We start from the raw sequence: 25124 nt of genomic DNA on the forward strand, positions 1-25124 counted from the left end.
GTACCATCCCAAATGTGGAGTTATGACAGGGTCAGGGAGCGAGAAACTTCCCACTGCCGAGGAGAAGGCCTCCGGTGACTGTTGACCCCATTCACGGATTGTGAAACCTCTCCAATCATTATCTCAATTCAGATCATGAACCCTCTTTCCGATCTACGATATATGATTACCGCTGATATGGATATGTAGAGAAGCTGTCATATTCATGCTGGAAATTAAACTTATTTCGGATCTGAAGAATGACAATACGCTAACAACAGAAGCAAGATAAGTGAGGGCCAGCAGAGAGTATAAAGTCACCTTTAAAAGCTTCGGGAAAATGCCAAAGAATGCAGCCAGAATACACATACGTTCGAACATTTGAAATGCTATGTTAAACAGCATAATCAGGAAGCCAATTGTTTGATGATCAACAGATAGAATCTTAATGGAACCAAGATAATAGATAGTGCACCCAGAAACAGTAAAGATAGAAATAATAGATTCAAACATGTGATAATGTATACGACGCGTCTACTAGGTAGCAGAAAGTAGAATGGTGATGAAATTATAGATGTACAATGACACGCAAATTCCACGGTTCGCCATTAACGAAGCGGTTACCCAGATAGGTAACCTGCTCTATCTTATTCAAACCAAGATTGGAGTCTGTGGCTTGGGACAGAGTTGGCTTTCGCTAAGCACTCATGAACATAGCCACTGATAACCAGTTAATCTTCAGCATGGTTACGGGTCTAGAGCGCTGCAGGGATACACTTAGTGAAGGCGCTTAACCTCGGACAGCTAAGCCACGTTTAGAATTCTGGAAGCGCATCGCCTCAGCCCCAAACCGCTTTTGGCGGTACCCGCCGCCAGCCTCTCAGGAGCCAGGGAGGGGCACGTCAGTGGACGCTCGGTGCCATTGGACGTGTGTCAGTTACGCCGCTGATGCTAATAGAGCTTGGAATTCTTCAGCCTATTGACATCTGATCAGCTCACCTCTACTTTGCATCAGCTGCGGCATGTACAAAACCAGACTCACGCCCTCTCGGGCTCGGTGTCATAATCTTACCCTAAATATCCCCAACGCTTTATTCTTGCCTAGCTCTCGAGTACTGCGTCCGAACGGACAAAATGAACGACTATTCTGAGAAAGACAGAGGGCCGATATCTCAGGGGAATCACCAAGGGCAAGGGCAAGGGCAAGGACAGGGGTATGGGTATGGGTACGACTATTGCCCTCATCAATATTCATATCCACAACATGGACCTGCATATAACTATGCTCCTGGTACTCAAGCTCAACCAGCACCTGGCCCTGCATACAATTACAACCGTCCATATAACATCCCATTACCGAGCTATGAGAGTCACAACCAGACCGGCTATGGCAACAGGCCCTCGCCTCCACACAGCTACGGCCATCAATTCCAAAGCTACAGTGGCTCCGGGCCACACTACCAAAATACCTACAGCCCTTCGCTACATGGAGGCAGTGGTCCTATGCCAGGCTTATACGCAAACACCAGCGCAGCCGCGTCCCCTATGAACCAACCAAACCCGGTCAGTAGGCCCGGGCCCCAAACCCTTCTCTTCCGCAAATCTCCCTCAGCGGAGAAGGTGATTTTTATTCACCCAGCCGGCGCGCCCCTCACCTCTCCACCGTTGTACTGTCTAAGTTCCTCGCCCGACGCAGAGTACGTCCTTGCGCGCGGCTCGGACCCAAACAACCCCACAGCACTCGTGGGAAAAGTGAAATCGCATACGTTCAGCAGCAAATTCGACATGACTGTGCGCGGAAGGACATGTGCCCTGAAGGGGTCGACCCTGGGGTCGACATACAAGGTCGACATTCCTGGGACGGGTAGTTACAAATGGCACACAGACGATTTCTCGAGTAAGATGTGGCTGAAGGATGAGAGCAAAAGTGTCCTCGCGACCTACGACAAGACTAAGGAGAAGAGGACCTGGAAGAAGCTCCTTGGAGGAAGGGATCGCCAGTTGACTATCCATGGCTCGTTCGATGAGTTCTTCATCGAGGTGATTCTTCTCAGTTTCTATGCAGTTAAGCTGGCTGAGGAGGCGGCTGATGAGATGACGGAGGAGATTTTGGATGCTGCTTCGGGGGCTGCTGGGGCTTGATATGCCCCCTACTCTTCTCTCGGTTATCGCACTTGGCATTGAACTGGACTAGGTGCGTATTAGTGCTGGGTGATTTAGAAATCTTAGCAATATCTCGATCTATTTTGAAGCGGAGAAATGAGTATGTTGGTCGTCTTCAACCTATGAACATCCTGGACTTGGATAAAATGTACCCCAGTTGGTATAGCGGTAAGGTAACATTTGCCTGGTCCCGGTCCGATTAGCCTTCAATATGCACTCCTTCCGCATATAGGTCAAGCGGAGTCGAATCACAGCCTACTCTGACGACGGGCGATGGTGACTGGAGGCCACTTGGTAGGCCCCTGATGGTCGATTCAATGTAATCACGCTTGCCGTCGCGAGAGGCAGTGTAACGTATCCGCAACAGTCGGTTTGACCGGACGGATGGATATGTTGAGCTATGACGAAGTAGATGCAGAGGGCTTTCGAATCAACAGGCGTGCTAGAGTCGGTGGAATTACTGCATATGGCCAAAACACAGCTGTGCGAGAGCCAAACATCTGTGGAAACGAGCGCCAACTGTCAGCATTGAATAGCTACTCGAAGTGACTTGGGAGTGGTGTAGCAAACCAGATGGGGATTGGCTGGGTAGGGAACACAGGCGCTTCATGGCAAAGATGCCCAAATGAGAGGCGAATGGCTTCAGCGAAGGGAGCTATTCCTTTCAGGCGTATTTAGTTGATGTTGAAAACGATGGAACAATGATAACTTCAAGGTAATCATGATTGAATGACGTTTGCAGGTACGAGGGAGGAGCGCGGGTTACAAGTTCAGCGGCGGACTATTCGTCCGGGCTCAGCTTTCGACCTGGCCCGGCGACTTTGTACCTTGTGTTCCCTCACCCAGCTTATAAATTGAAGATCTTCAGGCCCTCTTATCTCAATCCAAACGAAAATGACTGACTCTAGCAACGTGTCGAATCTACCAACCACGGACATGGCTGAATCGGCTCAGACCGAGGGGGAGAAGAGGGAAGAGAATTCTGTGCCCAAGCAAGAGGAGTCGCGCCCCAACTTTCCAGAGGGTGGTCTCAGAGCTTGGAGTGTGGCGTTGGGCAATGCTGGCGTCATGTTCTGCACTTTAGGCTATATCAACTCCTGGGGGTACGTGAAGCGTTGTCCATAGCTGCTCAAAACTAATGTCTGCAGTGTCTACCAGGCCTATTATGAAGCAAACCAGCTCCGCAGCGAAACCCCATCGGCCATTTCCTGGATTGGCTCTCTCCAGACGTTCTCTATCCTCAGCGCCTCTCTCGTTGGGGGGCCTATGTTTGACCGATACGGCGCAAAAGTCATCTACCCCCCAGCCGTTGCATTCGTGTTCACCATATTCATGACGAGTCTGTGCAAGGAATACTACCAGTTTATGCTAGCCCAGGGCGTACTTGGCGGTGTCACTCAAGGCCTCACTATGACGCCGGCCATGGCAGCAACGCCGCAGTATTTCTTCAAAAAGCGCGGTGTGGCAATGGGCTTAGGAGTCGCCGGCGCTTCTGTTGGCGGCGTTATACACCCTATTGTATTGAATCAATTGCTTACTCGAACTGACCTTGGCTTTGGATGGTCCGTTCGCATAGAAGCCTTTTTGATTTCTGTGGTTCTGTTGATTTCGTGCCCTGCGATTCGGGCCCGCTTGCCACCGCGCAAGAGCAAGTTTCTTCTTCCAAAGGCGTTCAAGGAAGCAGGGTACACATCGCTTATCATCGGCTCTGTCTCCACGTTCATGGGGATGTTCACTCCGCTTTTCTACCTTCCGTCTTACGGTATCTCGAAGGGGATGTCACCAACACTGGCATTCTATCTCAGCGCCATTCTCAACGCCGCCTCTTTCCCAGGCCGTATCGTGCCCGCAATTCTCTCTGATCGGTTCGGCAAGCTCAACGCCTTTGCCGCAGCCGGAGTAGCCACAGGTATACTCACACTATGTTGGCAGCGTGTGGAGGGCAATGCCGGGGTTATCGTCTTCACCGCGCTCTTTGGCTTTGTTTCGGGGGCGATCATATCAGGTGGTACAGTCGCCCTGGCCATGTGTGCCAAGGATCCGAAAGATATAGGGACCTACATGGGAATGGGAATGGCATGGACCTCGCTTGGAAGTTTGATAGGGCCACCTGTCAGTGGTCGCTTGGTGGACACTGATATGGGGTACACGGCAGTGGCAATATTCGCTGGTACGGCGTCTCTAGTTGGAGGCTTGTTCGTGCTGCTTATTGTGAAGCCGTTGAGTGGGTTCAAGATTCTGTCATTAGGTTGATACAAGACTTGCCCAATAAGGCCTGGGGTGTTTTCAGCGGGGGCCATAACTGTCTTGCTCGGTCAAAATCTGATAACCAATCTTGGCGCTTATTTAGGGTTTTTTTTTTTCATGCGTAACTAAGAGAAGCCTTAATGATTATCAGCACTATCTGTATGACGTTTCTGGTTGACTACGTTTTTGTTAACTTGTTACAATTGAATTTGAAAGAAAAGGCACCAGACATTTGCCCAGTCTGCTTATGCTTCCTTTCATACGTCTTCTCACCTTCTTTACCTTTAGTAAACGACCCATGAGCAAAGGTAGGCAACAGATTCGGGAATCTGAATATCTAGGCTGCAAAGTGTTGTTGGAGAGAGCTGGGAATTTTGGGAGAGTTCAGTAAATTGATGAGGATTGTCCTTTTGCCCTCGACCTTTTCTTCTTGTCTCCAGCCTTCTCCTCGTTCTCCAGATGGCACCTAGTGATCACTCATGGTTATCAGAACAGATAGCAAGCAATGGGTGAATACTGATTGGCAAGTTTCCATGATTATGATATAGTTTGTCTTTCGTTCATTGCCTATGTCCTAACTTACGAGTCAGAATACATTACCATTCTGCGATGCGGTCGATGATCATAATCAGGTGTCCTATTTGACTTGGAGGCTTTAGCTCTGGACTACCAAAACAAGACGCGACCTTGGCCCAAAGTTTCCTGAAGAGAAGAAATAGGCTGGGAAGCCAGAACAAGCGCGAGGAGCAGCGCCTCGGACGTACTAGTAGCAGTGGTGTGTTGCTCAAGTAGTGCATATAGCTGGTGTGGAGAATGTGGAGTTGCTGGACAGTCGCAGGTGGACTCTGTGGGGATGTCGGCCATGTGACTATTCGGCTGAAGCTTCAGCCGCATCAATTACAGTACTGTTCAGTACCAGAAACCTGCCTCTGGCTCAGCGACGCTAATAAAAGCCCGCAACCCCTCAAAACCGCATTTGCTTCACTATCCTCGGAGCTTCATCTGGAGTCTCGCTGTACGGTCGTGGTGCGACTCAAATATTTGTACGGGCAGGTTCAGAGCTTGCCAACTGCGTTGGAGATCGTCCAGTGCGAACATCGGTCGGGGCGTTCGGCTTGTGCCCGGCGTCTCCCTAGCATGTTAATGTTGAAAGGATCGAATGCGACGTATCTGACATATGTCGGTTCTTCCGTAAGCCGGGGAGCTGGATCCCTCAGATATGGCTGGGTGTGCACGGTGAATGGGAACGCGGGGAGATGGACGTCCAACTGCTCACAGGACCTGTATCCTAGGTCCCATTGCTTTTTCTCTGTTTTCTCTTCTTTTTCCCTTTCTCAATTATTTGAAGCATAGCTCATCCATTCGGCGAGAAGCCAGACTGACAATTTGAGAGACTCCAGACTTGATAGGAAGGTTCAAAGCTAGGTGTTCTGAATGGCGAGACTTTGGCGATGTCAAGGTGGTGGGTTTTGAAGGAGCCCAGCCTTGTATCTGATGCGATGCGGCGAAGTTGAGAACTATTTAGCGCACATCAGGCATTGTCCTTTCCCATCGGCTGGGCCGTCTTCCACAGAACGGTTGGTCTCATGGCAGAAGATGCTAGCACACAGCGCGTCGCAGTTGAAAGGGAACTCGACGGTGAGCTGGTTCATATTTGAGAAGTGGAGAGGCTGGGGAGAACAATGTTCACCTAGGAGGGTGCACTATTCTCCAGAGACGTCCAGCTGGACCTAGACAAGTGTGCTAAGCTACTGGTCAAATTAAGGTGGCAGACATTGGGTTGACAAACCAAGGCCGCATATTCGACATAAATGCTTAACAGGCTCTTACTACATGCCAATTTTTCTAGTTCTATCCAGTAAAGCTTTCATGATTTCGTATCTAGGCGCGAGAAACAAGGCACTGCGTATTCGGCGAGCTACACTGGATCATTCCAAGAGTCGCATTAGGATGGCAAGGGAACAGTCGCAAGGGCAAGTCGCAAGGGCAAGTCGCAAGGGCAAGTCGCATCGGGCAAACTGTCCATTTGTCAAACTGATTGTGGACCTAAATGTCAGGGAATCCGCGCCTTCGCCGTCCATCGAACCCTAAAAATCGGAGAAGTTGGTTGGTCGACCTCATGCCTGTGTCTTCTTCAACACCAGGAAAGTGGCCTTGTCGCCAGCACCCCTTCGGTAATCCATAACTTCGGTACTGACCACCCTGACCAGACCTTCTTTTTCGAGTCTTTCAGCCTCGGTCTTGAAGCCCCATTCTAGCCATATCTCGTGGAGGACTGTGGCGACTACGAAGCCGCCCGGCTTGACAAGGCGGACAAACTCTCTCAGGGCAGGGTCCGGCCCAACATGGCCTTGGGTGAAAGTGCCGCAGCAGGTGACAACGTCGTAAGTCCCGTCAGGTGCGCCAATGGGCTGCGTCAGGTCGACCTGAGTCAGGGTGCGGTAGACGCCCGTCTCTTCGGCGATCTTAAGCATTGGGAGGGATAGGTCTGCGCCATCGATAGTAATGGCGCCGTGCTTGAGGCTGGCCAGAGCCTGTCCGACAAGTCCAGTCCCACATCCAGCATCGAGGACGGTGACGGGGGCCATGGCACTGTTGATCATCTGGACTGCAGTTTGCGCTGTGAGAATTGGCGCGACATAGTTCTGAGAGGCGTCGGCGAGGTCCTTGTTATAGGACGAGGCCCAGTGGTCGTACAAAGCCATGCAGGCCTCTTTGCTCACGGCACCGCGGGCGCTCGCCAGGTGGGCGTTCTCGGTAATGACTTGGGTCTTTGTGGACATGGTTGCGTTTGGGCTTGGTAGGAAGGGTGCGTTGGTAGGAAAGTTACGGTCTTAGGAGCACGTATCTTGACGATGGATATGGAATTGATGACAAGATCTCGGACAGTGGGCGACCAACGCTCATTTAATAATGTCTTCTCGCAGTCTAAATCACCCCAAAAGTTTCTGGATGGCGTCATGCTCGTACGACGCAGTGCCCTGGGACTATTGGATGGCACCTACGTACGAAGAGCACCCGCGCCTCTGCATGTTTGAGGAAAAGGCCGAATCATCATCTTTCATGGCCACAAAGACGGGTATTCATGCAGCGATATGCGAGGCTGTGAGAAAGTCAATGTAAGACTAGCCTCGAACTAACCTGGAAACATGCGCTCCGTAGCTCCGTCACTCGTCAGGCCAGCGGAATCTCCGCATCCAGACATCCGGCCCTGATGGATTATAGGGTATGATATCACGGCGGATCTAGAAAACGGGACTGATAGGTTATCGTAGATTAGCGAGCGTTAGACATCAGTAGTCCGCATTAGCGGGATGCAGGTCAATGAGTATCAAAGCTCAACACAAGGAACCGGCCACTCAGGGCGTCTGTTCTTCATACGTGGCAGAATTGCCTTTCTCTAGGATTGTGGAGTTTCCTTGAGGGGAGGGGATGAGGGGTAAGGCCGTTGACGTTGTAGCCGGGCGGGACCTACTCCGCGTGTCACCAGCTTTCTTTCGCCGATCTTCTTTTGTAGCTCATTCAGACTCTTGTGTATATTGAGTTATGCACGTACATAGAGGCTGGCTTTGATTCCGCAGTTGCAGTGCTTTCTCCTTCATTACTTTTCCTTTTTCCTTTCCCCTTCCTTTTTCATTTCACTTCATATTCTTTACCTTTCTTTTCCTTCTTTCTCTTCCCCCCCCCCAAAACCACCATCGGGGACACAGGAGTAGAGAAGATCAGAAATTTCGGCTAACTTTCCCCTCTTGCTTGCTGCTACAACGCCCTACTTCCTTCTTACCCCGCCATGTACCTGGCCTTGGCACGGGAGAGGCAAGCCCTAAGAGGTGGAGCCAAAGTCTAGGCAAGGTTCCCATGTCAGTACATATCTACCTATGAGAGAGCATTTGCAATCACCCTAGGCGGGGTAGTTGCAGGCTTCAGGGCTTATATATTCTGGTGTTCGTCGCTTGAAGCTGGTTAAACCCCAAAACTTCTCTGGTTTACGCATGAAAGTGTCCAAGATTGAATAAGACAATCCTCTAAGTGATTACTTTTGTAGTTGTCAATGACGATAATTCCGAGTGTGCCGGATACGCTCCAGGGCGCGCGTTGAGGGAGGAAGCCCGGTGTCAGGCTTGAGCACTGCTTTTGATAAAACACTGGATCTTGACGAGAGAAACGGGACTTGAAGTTTTGTGCTAGAACTGTATGTTACTGTAAGTACCCCGTTCGCAGTATTATCTGCGGCTTATAGAAGTCATAACCAAAAATACGTAAATGTAAATGAATAGGGCTAGCAATTGCTAAATGTGTAAGTTAGAGCAACCCCTGTCGTTGAGTAGTGTGCCGATATCACCAACAGAGCAAACAGGAGAAATAAGAGAAAAGGGAGTGATAGCAGCTTGTCACAAGCGCAGCGACGTTTAGCCATCTGGGCAAGGGGTAAAATTTTGGGCTGCATGTCCCCAGCAAAGCCCGTTAAGGCTGTGGTGGTTGTTGGACTGCCGGGGCCGGAGCTAAGGCCATAGTGGTCTCATTTTCAATTTTGGTGTTAATTGACTGAGTGAAAGATCGTAATATCTAAACGCAGCAACAATGACTTGCTCCAGGAGGTACAGTGCTTTGGGAACCGGGTATTGCATTAATCACCCTAGCAACGACGGTTTCGATAATGCCAATAATAGCCGGTATAGCGGTTTTGCCGCCAAACAACCACATCTCCATGCTCGAAGGAACTAGTGGAAACTGGAGGCTATATATGATCTTTTCGGGCACATTCGAAAAGTGAACCTCGTAAAGGTCGCGAACGGCACTTGACGTCCTTTCAGCTATCCTGGTCTCAAGGCGGCCTTGAGCATGCGCGAATTCATCGGCACCAGGACTCTGGAACATTGAATGCATAGACGCGCCTGGGGTATGACATGGCACAAGGCGGGATATCATCGGCGGCCAAAGAAGCTCTAGCAAGTAGTAGAAGGCTTTGGTGGGATAGTTGAAGCGGGGATGTGTCCAGACTAATTCGGAGAATGCCTGTTGTCGTGCGTCGTCCTAGGCCCAGGCGTCGAAGCGAGGGCTAGAATAAGCCACGTGTATACGCCTTTGTATTATGAAGAGTACGTGAAGATCCTCGACGCTTGAAACATGGTGATTTAGAGGCGGCCGAACCCTGCAAAGGCGGGAGGAATATATATCAACCACCTACCCACGTAGAACAAGAGAACGGTATGATGCACGATATACAGGATCGTGCTCCACGTTACCACTGTGAGGAACCGAGAAAATGATTGGGCTGCTGCATTCTCCACGCCAATTCTGCTCATCGCAACTTAGGTTTACGGTAAGTTGCTACGGGCAGTTGCGGAGGAACTCGAGCCCTCCAGGGAATATAAAAAAGAGGGAAACAGAAGAAAACAAGGGGCGAGGGGGTTGAGGATTGGGCATGTACGTGGCAGACGCCATGTACACCCCAGAAAGCCTGGAGATCACGAGTGTCAGTCCTGTACATGTCGTCAATGTTAACAAGGTCTGTCAATGCGCAGAAGCTCATTCGTCAGTCAGGTACCGGAGTAAATATGCAAAGGGTTTTGGCAACAATTCGGCATAAAAACTGACAATATGAGCTTGGACAACTATAAAAGTCTCATACGGGGTTAAAATATCCATCCACATAGAGTGAAGAAAACGTGGAATGCCTAATCAAGAAATAGTGGTGAGTAGCCGTAATAATCAGTCGCCTTATACATCAGGACTGGTTAAGCCATATATACGTATATTAATCAAGAGACTCCACTACCTATAATTATGCTGTTATTTGTCGCGCATTCTGTACAGGTCTTGACAACAGCAACGGAATATCTTGTCCGATTTGTTTAAAAATAGATGATAACGATACAGTAAGCCCAGCAAATTACCTACTGTAACCAAAGCCTAGATGGAGTTAAACAGTTCTAATGGTATCCACATCACCCGAATGAGCGAAGTACTTGTTGCTAACTAGTCTGCTTGACTAACTGGTCCGTTGAATTGGGTATGTAATAGCAGAAGATTCGGCAGAAATACGATCAGCTTAACAACTGCCTAGACCTAGCTTTACTCTGAAAAGACTAACTACCTATAGCACAAAGAGAAGCTTTATGAGAAGCATTATTCTGCTACCAATGCATTATCTAAGCAATAGATTACTACCGCCGCTGACGCGATCACTCGGCAATCTCAACAATCAACTTCGTACAGCTTACTCCCTGTTGCAGTCTATCCAACCCAGCATTGATCGCCCCCAAGCCCTTTCCCACAACATTGGGCTCCGGACTAGGTCGAATAGTTGCCCTAGCAAGGCTCTCCCCTAGCCATGCCATCCAGTTCCGGAACTGTTCCAGCCTTTGCGCTTCCTCCATTGGTGGCACGAGGAATAGAGTCTCAATCCCCTTGACGACTTCCGCGTCCGAGGGGATGGGGGGTGCTGACGCAATCATCGTTGTCTTTTCCCCGCCAAGGAATGCCCTCAGCACAGCCTGACAGATTCGCAGATCCCCCGTGGCAAGAAAGCAATGCCAGATGGCGAGCCCGTCCTGCCTAGCGGCCGATATGATGGCGTTCGCGACCTGCGAGTCTTTATAGTCAAATACCCGGTCCGCGCCCAGCAGAGACACATATTCGATATTCGCAGCCCCGGCAGTAGCATATACGGCTGCGATGGAAGTATGGGAATCGTCCCGCAGCAGCCGTGCCGTTTGCACGCCCATGGTGCCGACGCTGGAGGAGGCGCCCCAAATAAGAAGAGCTTCTCTTTTGGTAGCGGTAACGGCCGTCGTTCCTCGCGCTTGGGTAATATTCATAGTATCCCACGCGCTCAATGGTACCTGCACGGCGACGGGCAGTGTTGCCGCATGCAGCCAGGATATGTCATTTGGAAGGACAGTAGCATGCTGCCAGGGAACGAGACAACGCTCCTGGAATGCGCCATAGTCTGGACTGCATCCTTTCCACACCGATGAGGCGTAGGCGGCTATGCGGATGCCTTGTCGAAACGGGGGAGGGACATCGTCGCCGACCGCAAGGACCAGCCCTGCTGTGTCGAAGCCGGTGACTGTGGGGTAGGATTGGATGAAGAGGCCTTGATTGCGCATGATCACGTCTGCTGGGTTTAGGGCGACAGATTTGACAGCAACGAGGAGCTCGCCTGGCCCTGGGGATGGGGTAGGGCGGGCTTGGAGCTGAAGAGGCTGGCCTTCAGCGCAGGTGAACGCGGCGAGGTGGGTTTTGGTGTGCATTTTCTTTCTTATCTTTTTTGTCCTTCTATACGAGATGAGAATGTCTGAAGATGACAGGTATCATAGGTAGACAAAATCTAGTTCTCAAATATGGCGAAATGACTGTGCTCTTATACTACCAACCAGCCCAACCGCCTCGTCGTTCTTTCGTTGCTTGATTCCAGAGTAGAATCAGGACAGGAGACACAACCAATCAGAGACATCTGCATCCGAGCGAAGGTTAGCGTGGAAATCCTGCTCCTAAAGAGGTTAAAAGGTATGGGGCGTGAATCATAGTTAATGACTGGGTAAGATACCTCCTGGCTCCACCTGCTACATATCTCAGTTCATCGCGCATTGAACCCGTTCGGGCTCTACTCTCATGATCACGCTCTCAAACCCAGATGGCTTTAACTTTCCCTTGCGCAAACACAAGGGCTAGGCGAAGGTCGAGATATGGCTGCCGGAATTGTAAGCTCAGGAAACTTAAGGTGAGTCAGACCTCCCAGCCTGGGGAAGTGTTGAATCAACAGAAGGGTTGGCAGTGCGATGAACAGAAGCCACATTGCAAAAGATGCATTTCGCTCGGGGTAATATGCAACTTGGTGTCTAGTGCTGCCGATCTGGAACCGATTGGTGCTTTTACGCTGGTGGTTCACCCCCCAGTTTCCAGTGCAATCTGGACTGCCGATGAATCCATATCATATCACTATCAATTGAACGCAAAGTGTCAGGACTTTATCACGCGGTATCTCGGGAAGAGTCTCCTGAATGCAGTTCCAGATGAATTAAACAACATGAGAAGCGTCAATCGCAAACTACTCGACCTGGCATTCACTGTAAGTGCTAGAAGACCGATCCTGACATACAGACGGCTAACCGGGTGGCTTCTAGTACCCTTTTCTGATGCACGCTTCTCTTGCCGTGGCATTCACATACGACCGGTATCTCAACCGTCCCTTTGGCTGCCGTCGCAGCTTAGACGAATGCTATCACTGGTCTCGAGCCACGACCCTTCTTAACAGACGGCTAGCACAGCCGATCAGCGCGACTTCAAGAGACAAAGACGCGATCTGGGGCACTGCTACCGCTCTGGCCATCCTCTCCTTCGCGTCGCCCGACGCGCGCACGCCAGAAGAGTCCTGGCCCCTGAGACGCTCTGCTGACCGGTCGGACCTGGACTGGCTATGTATGAGCAGTGGTAAAATGGCACTGTGGGACTCTGTCAACCCGCTAAGACCGGACAGTCTATTCCATGTGATGGAAGCAACCTTTGCGCAGATAAATGCGCCCTTACCCGAGCGTGGCATTGACGGTATACCAGACCCCTTGGCTGGCGTCTGCAGTCTGAACAGCGCGACGACGGCCCAAGATAATCCATACTTTGAGGCCGCTCACGCGGTATCAGCCATCCTGGACATTCCGGACAGCATAGTTACGACTGGAAAGACTCAGCTCTTTACGCGCTGCATTCAGGGGCCCTTTGAAGACTTGCTCCGGTATCACAACCCAGTCGCGCTGTTGCTGCTGTATTTGTGGTATGGCAAAGCGAGCTGCGTATGGTGGATTGAGCTTAGGGCTAGAGTGGAACGTCCGGCTATCTGCGAGTACCTGCGCAGATTCCATCGAGGCGATGCTGCAGTACAGGCGTTCCTTCCATGAACACCGCCGCAAAAGATCAGGGCTGGGAATACGTTAGAATCAGCCATCATAGATAGTCAAGCACTGAGAACTCCTCGCCTCAACACCCTAGAATCATTGGTACAGATGGAACACAACATTAGATTCAGTCACAGATGTTCCTAACCACCGTAACTCACGTCTACATATTCAGAGCAAAGTAAGATTTTTCAATATGCTCCTGCGGCCAGCTGGGCATGTACGTCTCCCAATCCGCAGGCTTGACATTGGGGTAATTCGGCGTTGTCAAGTTCGGGCCCAGTAAAGGTTTGGCCAATGACCCAGTAGTAGTAGAAGAATCTGTAACGAAGCTGTCAGAATCTGTTCTGTATTAATTTTAGCGGCCTGGGAGCCGTTGGATATGAGGTTTGGCAGGGGCAGATATAGCATACAGCGACATGTAACTATAGACATCCTGGGCATTCTTCCCCCGAAAATCATGCATCGTTTGTAAAGATCGTCGAGAGATCCGCGTCTTTCCAGAGTCACCGGGACTCTGTAGACTTTTTCGTAGAACCTGGCGATTCTTTTGATGGTGGCGCGGCCTCCCACAACTACACAATTAGAGAAATAATCTTGTCCGAGCGAGCCAGAGCCAACTTACACCTCAAAACACCGCTTGCCTGGCAATCAAGCACAGTCCTCGCTGTAAACCGCGCAGCATCATCATACGTCGTCCCCTCCATAATCTCGCTACCATCGCCCCAATGGCGAATGACATCGCTGTCTGCATCCACGATCCCGAAAAAGGAGCTGAAGATCGGCTCCACGAACCCACCCACTAGTATATGCACGCTGGTCACGTTCCGCTTACTTTCCAGGTATTCCTTCACGTGGATCATGGGGTCCTTGGGGAACAGCTCGCGCAGCTTCAGTTTCGTGTAGCCTAGTGCCCAGTCGCTAGAGACGTACCGGGGCACTGGCGGGGTAGCCGCGTCGCAGACGTCAATGAGCGCCTTTTGCCCCTCGACCATGAGCTTATCGTCACCGAGCTAGCAGCAGACGACAACGTGGCAGCCTTGAACGAACGAGGCGAGCGCCTCGTGGTCCGCTGCCTTGCAAGAGTTCGAGTCTGGGAGACGAGGATAGAGAGGAAGGTAGTTTGGCAGGGTCGCGGCAGTAGCGTTTGACTGTCAGCGATTCTTGTCCATTGCTGGTGCTGGAGTCCAGCAAGTGGGTGAGCAGTCGGCGGGCGAATTTGCCGGTGACTCCAGCGATGCCGAGCTTCATTTTGCCAGGATGAGGAAATCAAGTAGGGATTGATCCAGGGGAATATTTGTGTCTCTGAAAGTTTATAGAGGGTACAGTGGAGGAGTCGTCGCCTAGCTTTATAGTTGACTCTGCTTGGAGGTTAGGGTTATTCCCCGCCCTACTACAGGTTCTACCCTACTACTAGTTCTACCCCGATACAAGGAGTTAGAAGCATCCACAAGGCTCCTATCCCTGCTTATACATAGTAACCTTTGTAAAGGACCTATTGTGCAAGAGTGGGTAGGGCTGGGGGACGATTGGAACGGTTAAGACTGGCTATGAGTGAACGTAGTTGCGCTCACATGATGAAATGAATATATCGACATTCGAAGCGTGTATTCGAGTGATCTCAAAGAATAGGCAAGTGTCTACAATAATCTGGAAACCCTGGGACGTGTCAGCCTCGGCAAACATATTCAGCATCCTGCGATATATCAAAAGACGAGCCAAGCCACAACAATAAGGATGGAGAATATAGAGAATCAGAGACCCCCACGCTGGCCCAGAACGCGATCCGGCTCAGACTCCGTCAGCAGTTGATGTGTCGTGATAGGGATGTCAGCCGGGCCTTGCATCAGCTTTATATTCACCGTGGTCATTTGCCTAAACCGGAACTTTATCAGCGTACTGTCTATTTGAGCGCGAGGCTCGTAACTCGCATAAGTATAGGCAGGGGTTATTATCGCTGTGGGCATATTTTAGGATGAGAATTATCAAAAATGCCATGCTATTTCTGAAAACGAAGCCTTTTTCTCAAATTTTCGTTGAGAACCTCGTCATCAACATCACTTCTCCCTGCTATGATTCTGTTCGCATTCCGACTTTAAGCAGATCACAAGTGCGGATATAACCCTAAGCAAGCAGTGTTCGACCGCGATACAAACTTTGCGCTCTGTCAGACGCATAACATCCTACTTCCTGGCAGACTTTCGAGGCGTCAAAAGGACAAGCCATTACAGTAAGGTATGAGAGATGGCGAGAGAGGTTGAGAGATGGCAAGGTATCTATTTTATAGAAGCATTAGGATAACAAGATTGAAATTAGCATGGGTCAATATCGAAGCTACATGAAGAAAAAGGCCACAAATGACCGCTACAAAAAGAGGGATTGACTGTCACTTGCAATAATATTATAGATAAGCGAGCTAAAACCTCATAAACTCTTTATTATAGACCATTGCCGAAGACTTAAGGTCGGGTCCTTACTGCACTTACCCAATACCCATGGCTGGGATTCAGGCCTATAGCTCATTCCCTACCCACCCTTCGACAAGGTGCCATATCGATCTGGACCAGATTGAAGAGAATATGCGTGACTACCACAACTCTTGCCACGGGAATATGCGGGGCAAAAGGAGCAAGGTGCAGCCAAGCTAGGTATATATGCAGTATATTTGAGGAAGCCCAATCAGCCGACGGTCCCGATATCCCCGAGCCGGCTAATTATAAGGCGCCGCCACGTTTCTCCAACAGCTCCAATATGGTGCTGCGAACTGGACCACCGACATGCCACCCCTCGCAGGATTCTCAGACAACCCATTGCGCTCCCGCACCGATCTCATCCGCGCAGCTATCGCTCTCGTCCAGCCTCTGCACACACACTTCTCTCCCAGGAACGCCTTCATCCGGCTCCCCGTCGCGACAGGTACACATTTCGACGAAAGAGCAGCGCAGTTAGAAGGCTATGCGCGGCCGTTATGGGTGGTCTCTACCTTGCTACATGCAGTGCGTGCTGAGCCCAATCATCCAGACGCTGAGGCTATCCGCACCGTATGTCGGCCATGGATTCAGGGTATCCAGACCGGGACAGATCCCGAGCACCCCGAGTACTGGGGCGAGATCGGCGACGGCGACCAGCGGATGGTCGAAGCAGAGGTCATCGCTGTAGCGGTCCTATTTGCGCCAGAGGACTTTTACCATTCACAGCCTGCCCGTGTCCGTGAGAATATCATGGCCTGGCTGCGTGGGATCAATGGAAAAGAGATGCCGGTCAATAACTGGCGGTGGTTTCGTGTTTTCGCGAACCTGGCCTTGATCATTGTGAGGGGAGTTCCGTACGCCGAATTGAAGGACGCTATTGACAGCGACTTTGCTGTCCTTGACTCATTCTACCTAGGCGATGGCTGGTCCGGCGACGGGCCGTGGTTGACCAGTGAACAGGAGACCGAACTGGAGCAGGAATACAGGAGGACGCGACGGCGTGATAAAATCGGACCAGGCCGCCAGGTGGACTATTATTCAGGCAGCTTCGCAATTCAATTCAGCCAGCTGCTGTATGCCAAGTTCGCGGCAGGGATCGACCCGGCTCGCGCGGAAGGATACCGGCAGCAGGCGAGGGAGTTTGGGCGGGATTTCTGGAGGTATTTTGATAGGGATGGTCAGTAGCCTTTTCTAACTAGATCTGCAGGGCTAATCCTGACTGACAAGCATACAGGCGCGGCCATCCCGTTCGGCAGGTCTCTCACATATCGCTTTGCGTGTGCAGGCTTTTTCGCGGCCCTGGCTATCGCCCAAGTACCAGATATGCCGGCGCCGCTGGATTCTCCGGGCGCAGTCAAGGGTTTTCTGCTACGACATCTGAGATGGTGGGCAGCGCATTCGGACAACATTTTCTATCCAGAGGGCACGATGAATATAGGCTACCTTTATCCGTGCGTCAAACGGCTTTCGTCTTACGTCTAGCTGGGTAGCTCGCTGACGGCCAAGCAGGAACATGTACATGGCCGAAGATTACAACTCGCCCCAATCCGTCTACTGGTCGCTTAAGTCGTTGATTCCGCTGGCCCTGGCCGACGGTCACTCCTTCTGGACGTCGCCTGAATCAGCCTACCCGGTCTCAGATGACTCGGTGAAGTTGATACCGCAACCAACCCAAATCCTCTGCGACCACGTCCACGGCGCGCACCACTTCCTCCTCAACGCGGGCCAGTTCGTGGCCTGGCCAATGAAGGCCTCACAGGCCAAGTACTGCAAATTCGCTTACTCCAGCTCATTCGGCTTCAGTGTTCCGACAGGCTCGCTGATCCAGCAGATCGTACCGGACAATGCCCTCTTCCTCAGTCGCGACGGGATCGAGACCTGGGCCGGGAAGTGGAAGACTTCAGAGGCGAGGTCTGGAACTGCGATTGTAGATGAGGAGACTGTGCCTGTTGCGCACGTCGAGTGGCGACCTTGGGGCGACGGGCAGGTTGTCGTCACGACGTGCCTGATCCCGCCAACGGCGAGGTGGCCCAATTGGCATACCCGCGTCCACCGGATCCAAGTGAAGGGGAAGACGTCCTTGGAGAGTCTGCACCTGGTTGAGGGCGGCTTTGCTATTGGGCGAGTCCCGGCTGAGAAGAAGAAAGTTTTGCCGGTGTTCACGGATGGTGATATCGAGAGCGCGAGTATCGGGAGTGAGGGTGTCTACGTAACCCAATCAAGTGCTCTCGTGATCTCGCAGGCTGGTGCAAGCGGAATTGTCTCGGAAGCAGTGCGTCAACGATCTGGCGAGTCCAGCTGGAGCTCTTCTGGGCCCGTCGCGTCTGTAGATCATGAGGCCATGAAGCCCGATTCCAACACGAATCTACTTTCCCAGCGCACCTTGGTTCCGGTCGCAAAGCTTGAGCTACTTGATGTTGAGCCTGGAGAAGAGATCGAGCTCGTAACGAGGGTATTTGCTATTGCTGCGGAGTCGTTCAGGGCTCAGCAGGCTGACAGCGCAGCCGATAGGAAGGGTGGAGGGAGCGTCCAGCGGCGTATGCGAGAGAGCTGGCTGGATGTGCCTAAAGTCCAGCTCAGAGAGGTCTCAGGAGAGCGCAGCAGAGATGCGATCGCGCTAGATGTTTAAGTATTCAACAGATTGCTTGCTTGCCTATGTGATTCTGGTTCTACTCAAACTCGATTATATTTTAATCCACTGGAACCCTAACCGATTTTAAACCAACCCCATCCGCAACAAATGATTTCCAAACTCGAGCAGATAGTAATCCGCATAGACCAGCCCATGATCGCTGTACCGATCATGGTCTTGCGAATTATGATTTGCCGTGGCATTCTTCAAAATGGCGTCGAAGCGCTTGCCAGGAATCATATCCTGAACCTGTACTCGCACACCGTCCGAGCCAGAACCACTGCCAACAAGGCGCAAAGTGGCCTTCTCTTCCGAAAGCGAGTACTCAAGAGCGTCAATCATGATTTTCATCGCGAAGGCGCGATATCGGTTCGCAAGCTCAAGCTCTCTAGCCGCCTCGCCATCCGGCGCGAGGTCTGCAATCCCCGCCAATGACTGCGAAAGCAAAAGCATCCCGTTCGCCGCGACGACTCCAGCCGAGGAATCGCGGAGCGGATTCTCCTCGTTCTCGATGGGGGCGTCAAAGTCCCAGAGGGGGACGTAGCGACCGATCTTTCTCCCTCCACCGTTGGCTGCTCCAGAAGGCTCGAGCTGGGTCACTGGCCGCTCCACGCATGCGGGTGAAGTCTCGAGTCTATGTATAAAGTACTCTGCCAGTCCGCACGCAACTTCAAGGAATTCCCTCTCCGTAGTCCACTTGTACGTCTGCGCAAAGCCTGTAATCCCCCATGCCTGCCCGCGTGCCCAGGTGGACTCCTTGGCGTACCCTTGCGCCGTGCGGTGCGCTTTCACATCTCCTGTCTTGGGGTCGAAATTGACCACGTGATAGGTAGAGTATAGATGCAGCGGGTATCCGCCATAGTTGCCGGGCCGTGATTCGTGTCGAAGAAGAGATCGCATCACTGTCTTCGCGTGAGTGGTCGCGATATGTGCCAACTTGCTCTCCCCCGAATGATGCGAGGCATAGTAGAGCAGATCGAGATTCATCATGCTGTCGACGATAACAAGGCAGTCATCTTCCAGGCTTGTGATCTCTATATCTGCCTGTCGCAGTGCGTCCCAGCTGCGAATCGCTCCGACGGACGGCACGAATCGGGTGGCGAGACTGTGCGCGCCTGTAATGAGCGCATCGAGGCTTTCACGATTGGAGGTCAGCTCCCACTCCTTCCGCAGGGACGGTTGTAAGATGAAGCCTATATCGTGCGTGTCGGTGCGCGCTCTCATGGCCTTAATGGGCTGTGTCCAGGCGGTACACAGGGAGGTGAGCCGGTCCAGCAGAGCCTCGGTGGTAGCTGCTGATCCGGCTTCATTGTCATTGCCCCCAAGGGAAGGAAAAGCCTGCGGGTACTTGACCGCGCGCTCCCTGAGTGTGTAGAGAAGCCCAGGAAAGAACCCGCATGTCCAGAAACTAGCCTCGCGAAGAAAGTACCGCCCGGCGTCTGCGCCGTTCTGGGGAACGAATTCTGGGTAGACCGTTGGGGGGATCTAGGACGTTGTCAGTATAGAAAAATAGATTATGACGATCTTGAGTGATGGTACATTGTCCTTTAAGGCCTCCTCTGCCACACGTAATACTTTTGCGAGCACGTTCTCGGCGAACAGCTCCTGTATCAGGACTTGCCCGCCCTCTGCTGTTTGTGGCATGTTGATATGAGTCTTGTAGAAAAGTCAATGAACACGGGAGGGACTCTTTTATCCGTCAATCAGCCCGGCTGTGGAAAGACCCTGCAATGAGAAGGGCAACCTCGGGGCAAAGCTTGTCCGGGGATCCTATCCCATGTCTGAGGGCGCAGATAATGGTCATCTGCCAAGTTGCCATGTCATACCGACCAGGCAGTCACGGCTGTCGATCTCCCTTCCGATATCCCCGAGACCCAGTCTTGATCCTGGCTTCCCCCGCCCAATACATGGCATACTGCGGGGGTAAACTATACCAATTGCGGCATACAAGCATCCTGGGTCCAAGCAGGCCAGAGCTTAACGGGGTGGTCCGACATATAAAGATGAAAAGGATTGTTCTGTAGGTAGGCCGAGCTCGTTGCCTTGTTCCCTACGGCTACCTACCGGCAGATCAACAGACAACCCTAACAATGCTCTCTCACTCCAAACACGAGACTTTTGAGGGGCTCGTCCTCAGGGACGTAATCCCAGACGGCCGCAAACCCTGGTATCGTGATTGGACCCTTCTGAAACTCAATACCCTGCTTCTTTGCGCCCTCCTTACTCAGATCGCCTCCGGCTACGACAGCAGCATGCTCAACGGCATGCAGTCGCTCCCGCAGTGGGTGAGCTACTTTGGCCAGCCGACGGGCACGCGTCTGGGCGCCATGACATTTGGACCGACAGGCGGCACACTGATCTCGGTTTTGATCTCATCACAGCTATGCGAGCGATTTGGTAGACGGTATCCGATCTGCGGCGGATCAATCGTCATAATCATCGGCGGGATCCTTCAAGCCGCAGCGGTGAACTACGGCATGTTCGTCCTCAGTAGATTCGTTGTCGGCTTTGGACTGGGAATAGTGGCTACTGCTGCGCCCCCGTTGCTTACTGAAGTGGCCTACCCAACGCACCGCGGGAAACTCGTCTCCTTCTACCTGGTTACTTGGCCACTTGGTTCGCTGATCGCCGCCTGGGTGACATACGGGACCTTCAAGATGGAAGGGTCGGACTGGAGCTGGCGGATCCCCAGCGCACTGCAATGCTTCTTCTCGCTTGTCCAGGCAGTCCTAGCTCTCCTCGCGCCGGAATCACCCCGTTGGCTCATCTACCAAGGCCGGCGCGAGGAGGCCCTCGCCATCCTGACAGAGTACCACGGTCACGGGGACGCTGACTCCCGCCTCGTTCGTTTCGAAATGGCCGAGATCACGGCGACGCTCGAAATGGAAAAGGTCCAGCGCCTATCCCGGTGGACGGAATGGCTCTCTACCAGGGGCAACCGCCATCGCCTCTTCCTGGCTTGCTATATTCCTGCTATGCTTCAGTGGTCGGGTAATGCGCTGACATCCTACTACCTGGCCAAGGTGTTAGTGACTATTGATATTACCGATCCAAAAACGCAGCTCATCATTAACGCCTGTCTCTCCGTTTGGGGCTTCCTCACTGCTGCGGTGTTCGCGACACTAGTCGATCGCGCCGGACGACGCCGCTTGTTCCTGTCCGGCATGGGGAGTATGGGCATAGCGTACATCATCTGGACGATCTGCTCTGCACTGAATGAGAAACACAATTTCGAGGATAAAGGGTATGCCGGCGGTGTGCTGGCTATGATCTTCGTCTTCAGCGCTGCGTACCACATGTGCTCGCCTGTTGCGCCAACGTACATAATGGAAGTCGTCCCCTTTTCGCTGAGATCCAAAGCGGCTATGATGTACCAGCTGACGGGGAATCTTGCGGGTCTATATAACAGCTTTGCAAATCCGGTTGCCATGGACGCGATTAGCTGGAGATACTATATAGTTTGGTGTGTGGTCATCGGCGTCAACTTCACCCTAATATTTCTGTTTTTCCCTGAGACGAAAGGCAAGGGCCTTGAGGAGGTTGCGGAGATCTTTGATGGACCCGACGCACTGGCAGGCAAGAACGCCATGAGGGAGATGGGGTTGGATGTTAATGCCGACAAGGCTGTTGCTGTTGGGGAGAGAAAGCATGTTGAGGAGGCTTAGATCTGAGACTGGCAAAGTGCAATGTCATACTATAGTCGACATGGAAGCCGAATATGGCAGCAATGTACCTCCGAGGCTCTTAAAAGCGATATTGCCGCCTCTTGGTGTTTTGGTTTATAGCTTGATTCTTGTGCAAGATAGACGAGTGTACGTTTATACATACTCGTCCCAAGACATGACACCAAGCCTTTCTCTCTGAACACTACTGAATCATATGAGAATTAGCACAGTTTATTACGCGGCTCCGAGACGTTGGCATGCTCTAAGGCGGAACTGCCTGCCTTCGGTCACTCCGGAATATTAGATTGTAAGCTCTTCGTCACAGTATGACCTTTTCCGAGAAGCATATGCCTGCGAGAGAGATTGCGGAATGCTAATGGTTGAGTTTGAGCCCTGACGGTTATGTCTAGCCATCTATCGCTCCATACTATTCCAACTCAAGGTCTCTGCCCAATCCCCCGCTTCGCACTTTAAATCGAGATACCCCTGTGGTCAAAGAAATCGACTCCTACTGAATAATTCGCGTGCGGTCGATAGTATCGCCCGCCAGGGAATAGCATGTCAGCATAATAATATGAAGGTGGCAGTTGCCAGTCCATTATATCGGGTCAATCCATATTGATTCATTGTTCTATATTCGCTCATTTGTCCGAATACGATAGCCAACCACTCTCATCATATACCGTCTCGCGACTATTGGGCTACGCCACAAACTACTAATATGTGCGGAAACGCTCATAGACGAATATCAGTGGATGACATCGATCGCTTTGCCGGCGATATTGAATTTGATCACTCTTGAGTCAGTCATATTGGATGGCTGGTACCACTTGAACATTGGAGGGTGATGCTGTTGTTTCGCAAAGGACAACGGCATACCACTTGCATGCGTAGTGGTGGTCCATAGCGAAGTTGGAAAATATGAGCACGAGCCTCACGTATAGCATAACATACAGGATCCATGCATTCCAAGTACATACAACCATAAGGTGTGGAAAGCATGGCTTCCCGTCCGCTCAGATGAAGTTAAGCCATCATTATCAACGCGAATAAAAGTGCAACAAGCCCTGAGTGTGCTGCTGCTTTTAGAAGTGGGCGGCACAAATCTAGGGTGAGTGCAGGTGAGTTAGTATGAGCAAGGTGGTGAATCACCCACTTGAGCGAATGGCGGGTGGGTAGTGTGTGACTAAAGTTTAGAGCACTGCTATAATCCCTCCAGGATTAAGAAAAATAGCAAGAGTTTCTCTGACTTTTGTCTGATATTCTGCTCTATATTTATGGAGCGTCAGGCTAGACCTAATCACCAGCATCAGCCGTTAATAATATAAAAGAATGAAAGTCTGATTCTTCCAACCTAGCTCTATACAGCGGTTTAGATACATAAGAAATAAAAAATAAGAAGCATCCTAGTATAATATGACAGTTGGAAGAGAAATAGCTTCTGGTGGAAATAGCAGAATTCTCTGCATAAGTAAGCATCGGCAAGCGGGAACTTGCATTGACGAAGCGAAAATTGGGAAGTTCCATATATGACAAGCTGTCACATACGATTAACATCAGTTCCCTATGTTACCTGCATGATCCCATCCACCAACAGCAGAAGCTTCAGCACTGAACAGTCTTCTTTCACCTTTTCTTCTTTCTTATTATAGCTCCTACGACTGCAACTGATCCGGCCGCTCACAAGCCCTATGCAGCGCGCCGCGTCCAGCGCTGTAGCTTGTCTCTGGTATCAACCAACGCAACCCGCTATTTATTTCGCGACCTTTCTGTATCCTGAACCCAATCTGGAGTACTATGTACAGCTTCTCCAGCGGAGGCATTAACGTGAGCTCCCTTCTACAAGAGTAGCTTAACAATCTTCTCAAGGCCGTTTCAGTAGCACATCTCAGCGCGTCTCCATCAGAAGCGTTTGCATTGGCTCCATGTTCTAGCAAGAGCTGGACAATCCTTTCATGGCCCCGTGCTGCAGCAACCGCAGAGAATATCCATGAAATACATTAACATCCGCTCCATGCTCCAACAAGAGCTGGACGATCTTCGCATGGCCATGTGCTGCAGCACTCCGCAGAGCAACTCCATTGGAAGCATTGACATCAGCCCTCTTCTCCAGCAGTAGCTTGGCGACTTTCTCATGGCCCCCTTCAGATTCCACCCGCAAAACTTCGTTATGAAGCAAGTTGATATTCATGGCTGGGGATAACAAAAGTTCGCAAACAAGTTCGTTCCTTCCTTGTTTCAATGCTTTTGATAGAAGGGTTCTTTTGTCCCCCAACATAAACTCTGTCTTAAGACCTATATTCCGTATAATGTCCCCAAAGACATCGGCAGCTGGCAGCGCGTAGGTTACGCCAAGATCATCAAATCTAGCCACAATAATTGCAACTATTGAGAAGTCAGCAGGATCGACAGCCCAGGAACCTGAGTCACTAGGATCTTGTTTAGTCAGCTTGCGATCTCTACAATGGTCTTGTGGGATAGCTTACACAACACCATGTCCAAGCTCCGAACATCCACTATCTCCTGATTTCCCAAGCAAGTGCCAGATATACATGGTGAAGATCGAATCTCGACGGCTCCGTGTGTCCCAGTGGCTGCCCACAGTGGACACTTTGGGGATGAAATGGGCATCCTCCAAGGAATCAAGCCACCGCCAGGAGTATATATCTGGTTTGGTCCGGGTGTAAAATTGTCCGTTGTCTTAAGCAATACCCAATCAAGCCTTCTCGATAAAAACGTGTCGTCGGGAATGTTACCCAGACAAATGTGCTGGTCTTAATATATAGGGCGCATTGTCAAATTTCCGATAATTATCACCAGTGCTTCCAGCTTCGAAAGACAACCTTTGGTGAACACTGTCGTGCCTATTACCGTCATCAAGTTCCTCATCCACGCTGCAGAAAGGGATGGCTCGCTGTCAAGTAGTAATAATATTCACCAATGCTGATAACTCCGTTACCCTTACCCCTGTTCTTACTTCTATTCTTATATCATTCTATTTTATTCTTATCTCTTTATTTTTATCTAATGTTTATATTTTTTGATTCCAATCTAATTACATCTCACGGTAGTC

General features: G+C 51.1%; 10 protein-coding genes across 10 annotated transcripts, besides 3 other annotated features; 5 read left to right on the forward strand and 5 right to left on the reverse strand.

Annotated features, from left to right (window-relative positions):
• Positions 1 to 25124: part of a sequence feature (contig 1.65 1..278071(-1)) that runs on past both edges of the window.
• ANIA_03998 (uncharacterized protein) lies at positions 1080 to 2153 on the forward strand. The gene has a single exon (XM_656510.2). The coding sequence runs from the start codon at positions 1114 to 1116 to the stop codon at positions 2119 to 2121; it is 1008 nt and encodes a 335-aa protein (XP_661602.1). The 5' UTR covers positions 1080 to 1113; the 3' UTR covers positions 2122 to 2153.
• Positions 3037 to 4395, forward strand: ANIA_03997 (MCT family MFS transporter; the record flags this gene model as incomplete). Its single annotated transcript, XM_656509.1, has 2 exons — positions 3037 to 3245; positions 3291 to 4395. The coding sequence occupies 2 exons, from the start codon at positions 3037 to 3039 to the stop codon at positions 4393 to 4395; spliced, it is 1314 nt and encodes a 437-aa protein (XP_661601.1).
• ANIA_03996 (class I SAM-dependent DNA methyltransferase) lies at positions 6244 to 7172 on the reverse strand (the record flags this gene model as incomplete). Its single annotated transcript, XM_656508.2, has 1 exon — positions 6244 to 7172. The coding sequence occupies one exon, from the start codon at positions 7170 to 7172 to the stop codon at positions 6507 to 6509; it is 666 nt and encodes a 221-aa protein (XP_661600.1). The 3' UTR covers positions 6244 to 6506.
• Positions 9833 to 9898: a sequence feature (Short protein (ANIA_11422, CBF74926.1) was converted to a misc_feature.).
• Positions 10083 to 10088: a sequence feature (Short protein (ANIA_11422, CBF74926.1) was converted to a misc_feature.).
• On the reverse strand, positions 10245 to 11645 carry ANIA_03995 (zinc-binding alcohol dehydrogenase family protein; the record flags this gene model as incomplete). The annotated part of the gene is made up of 2 exons (XM_656507.1): positions 10245 to 10286; positions 10614 to 11645. The coding sequence occupies 2 exons, from the start codon at positions 11643 to 11645 to the stop codon at positions 10245 to 10247; spliced, it is 1074 nt and encodes a 357-aa protein (XP_661599.1).
• On the forward strand, positions 12081 to 13286 carry ANIA_03994 (uncharacterized protein; the record flags this gene model as incomplete). Its single annotated transcript, XM_656506.1, has 3 exons — positions 12081 to 12115; positions 12238 to 12463; positions 12519 to 13286. The coding sequence occupies 3 exons, from the start codon at positions 12081 to 12083 to the stop codon at positions 13284 to 13286; spliced, it is 1029 nt and encodes a 342-aa protein (XP_661598.1).
• On the reverse strand, positions 13642 to 14534 carry ANIA_03993 (NmrA-like family protein; the record flags this gene model as incomplete). The annotated part of the gene is made up of 3 exons (XM_656505.1): positions 13642 to 13649; positions 13909 to 14296; positions 14334 to 14534. 3 exons carry the CDS (start codon positions 14532 to 14534, stop codon positions 13642 to 13644), a joined length of 597 nt encoding a protein of 198 aa, XP_661597.1.
• ANIA_03992 (glycoside hydrolase family 154 protein) lies at positions 16061 to 18383 on the forward strand (the record flags this gene model as incomplete). The annotated part of the gene is made up of 3 exons (XM_656504.1): positions 16061 to 16931; positions 16989 to 17205; positions 17264 to 18383. 3 exons carry the CDS (start codon positions 16061 to 16063, stop codon positions 18381 to 18383), a joined length of 2208 nt encoding a protein of 735 aa, XP_661596.1.
• Positions 18471 to 20030, reverse strand: ANIA_03991 (glycoside hydrolase family 88 protein; the record flags this gene model as incomplete). Its single annotated transcript, XM_656503.1, has 2 exons — positions 18471 to 19871; positions 19962 to 20030. The coding sequence occupies 2 exons, from the start codon at positions 20028 to 20030 to the stop codon at positions 18471 to 18473; spliced, it is 1470 nt and encodes a 489-aa protein (XP_661595.1).
• On the forward strand, positions 20477 to 22051 carry ANIA_03990 (hexose transporter protein; the record flags this gene model as incomplete). The annotated part of the gene is made up of 1 exon (XM_656502.1): positions 20477 to 22051. The coding sequence occupies one exon, from the start codon at positions 20477 to 20479 to the stop codon at positions 22049 to 22051; it is 1575 nt and encodes a 524-aa protein (XP_661594.1).
• On the reverse strand, positions 23982 to 24605 carry ANIA_03989 (ankyrin repeat domain-containing protein; the record flags this gene model as incomplete). Its single annotated transcript, XM_656501.1, has 2 exons — positions 23982 to 24480; positions 24538 to 24605. 2 exons carry the CDS (start codon positions 24603 to 24605, stop codon positions 23982 to 23984), a joined length of 567 nt encoding a protein of 188 aa, XP_661593.1.

The sequence above is a fragment of the Aspergillus nidulans genome, chromosome II (assembly GCF_000011425.1).
Source record: "Aspergillus nidulans FGSC A4 chromosome II".
Classification (NCBI taxonomy): Eukaryota; Fungi; Ascomycota; class Eurotiomycetes; order Eurotiales; family Aspergillaceae; genus Aspergillus; species Aspergillus nidulans.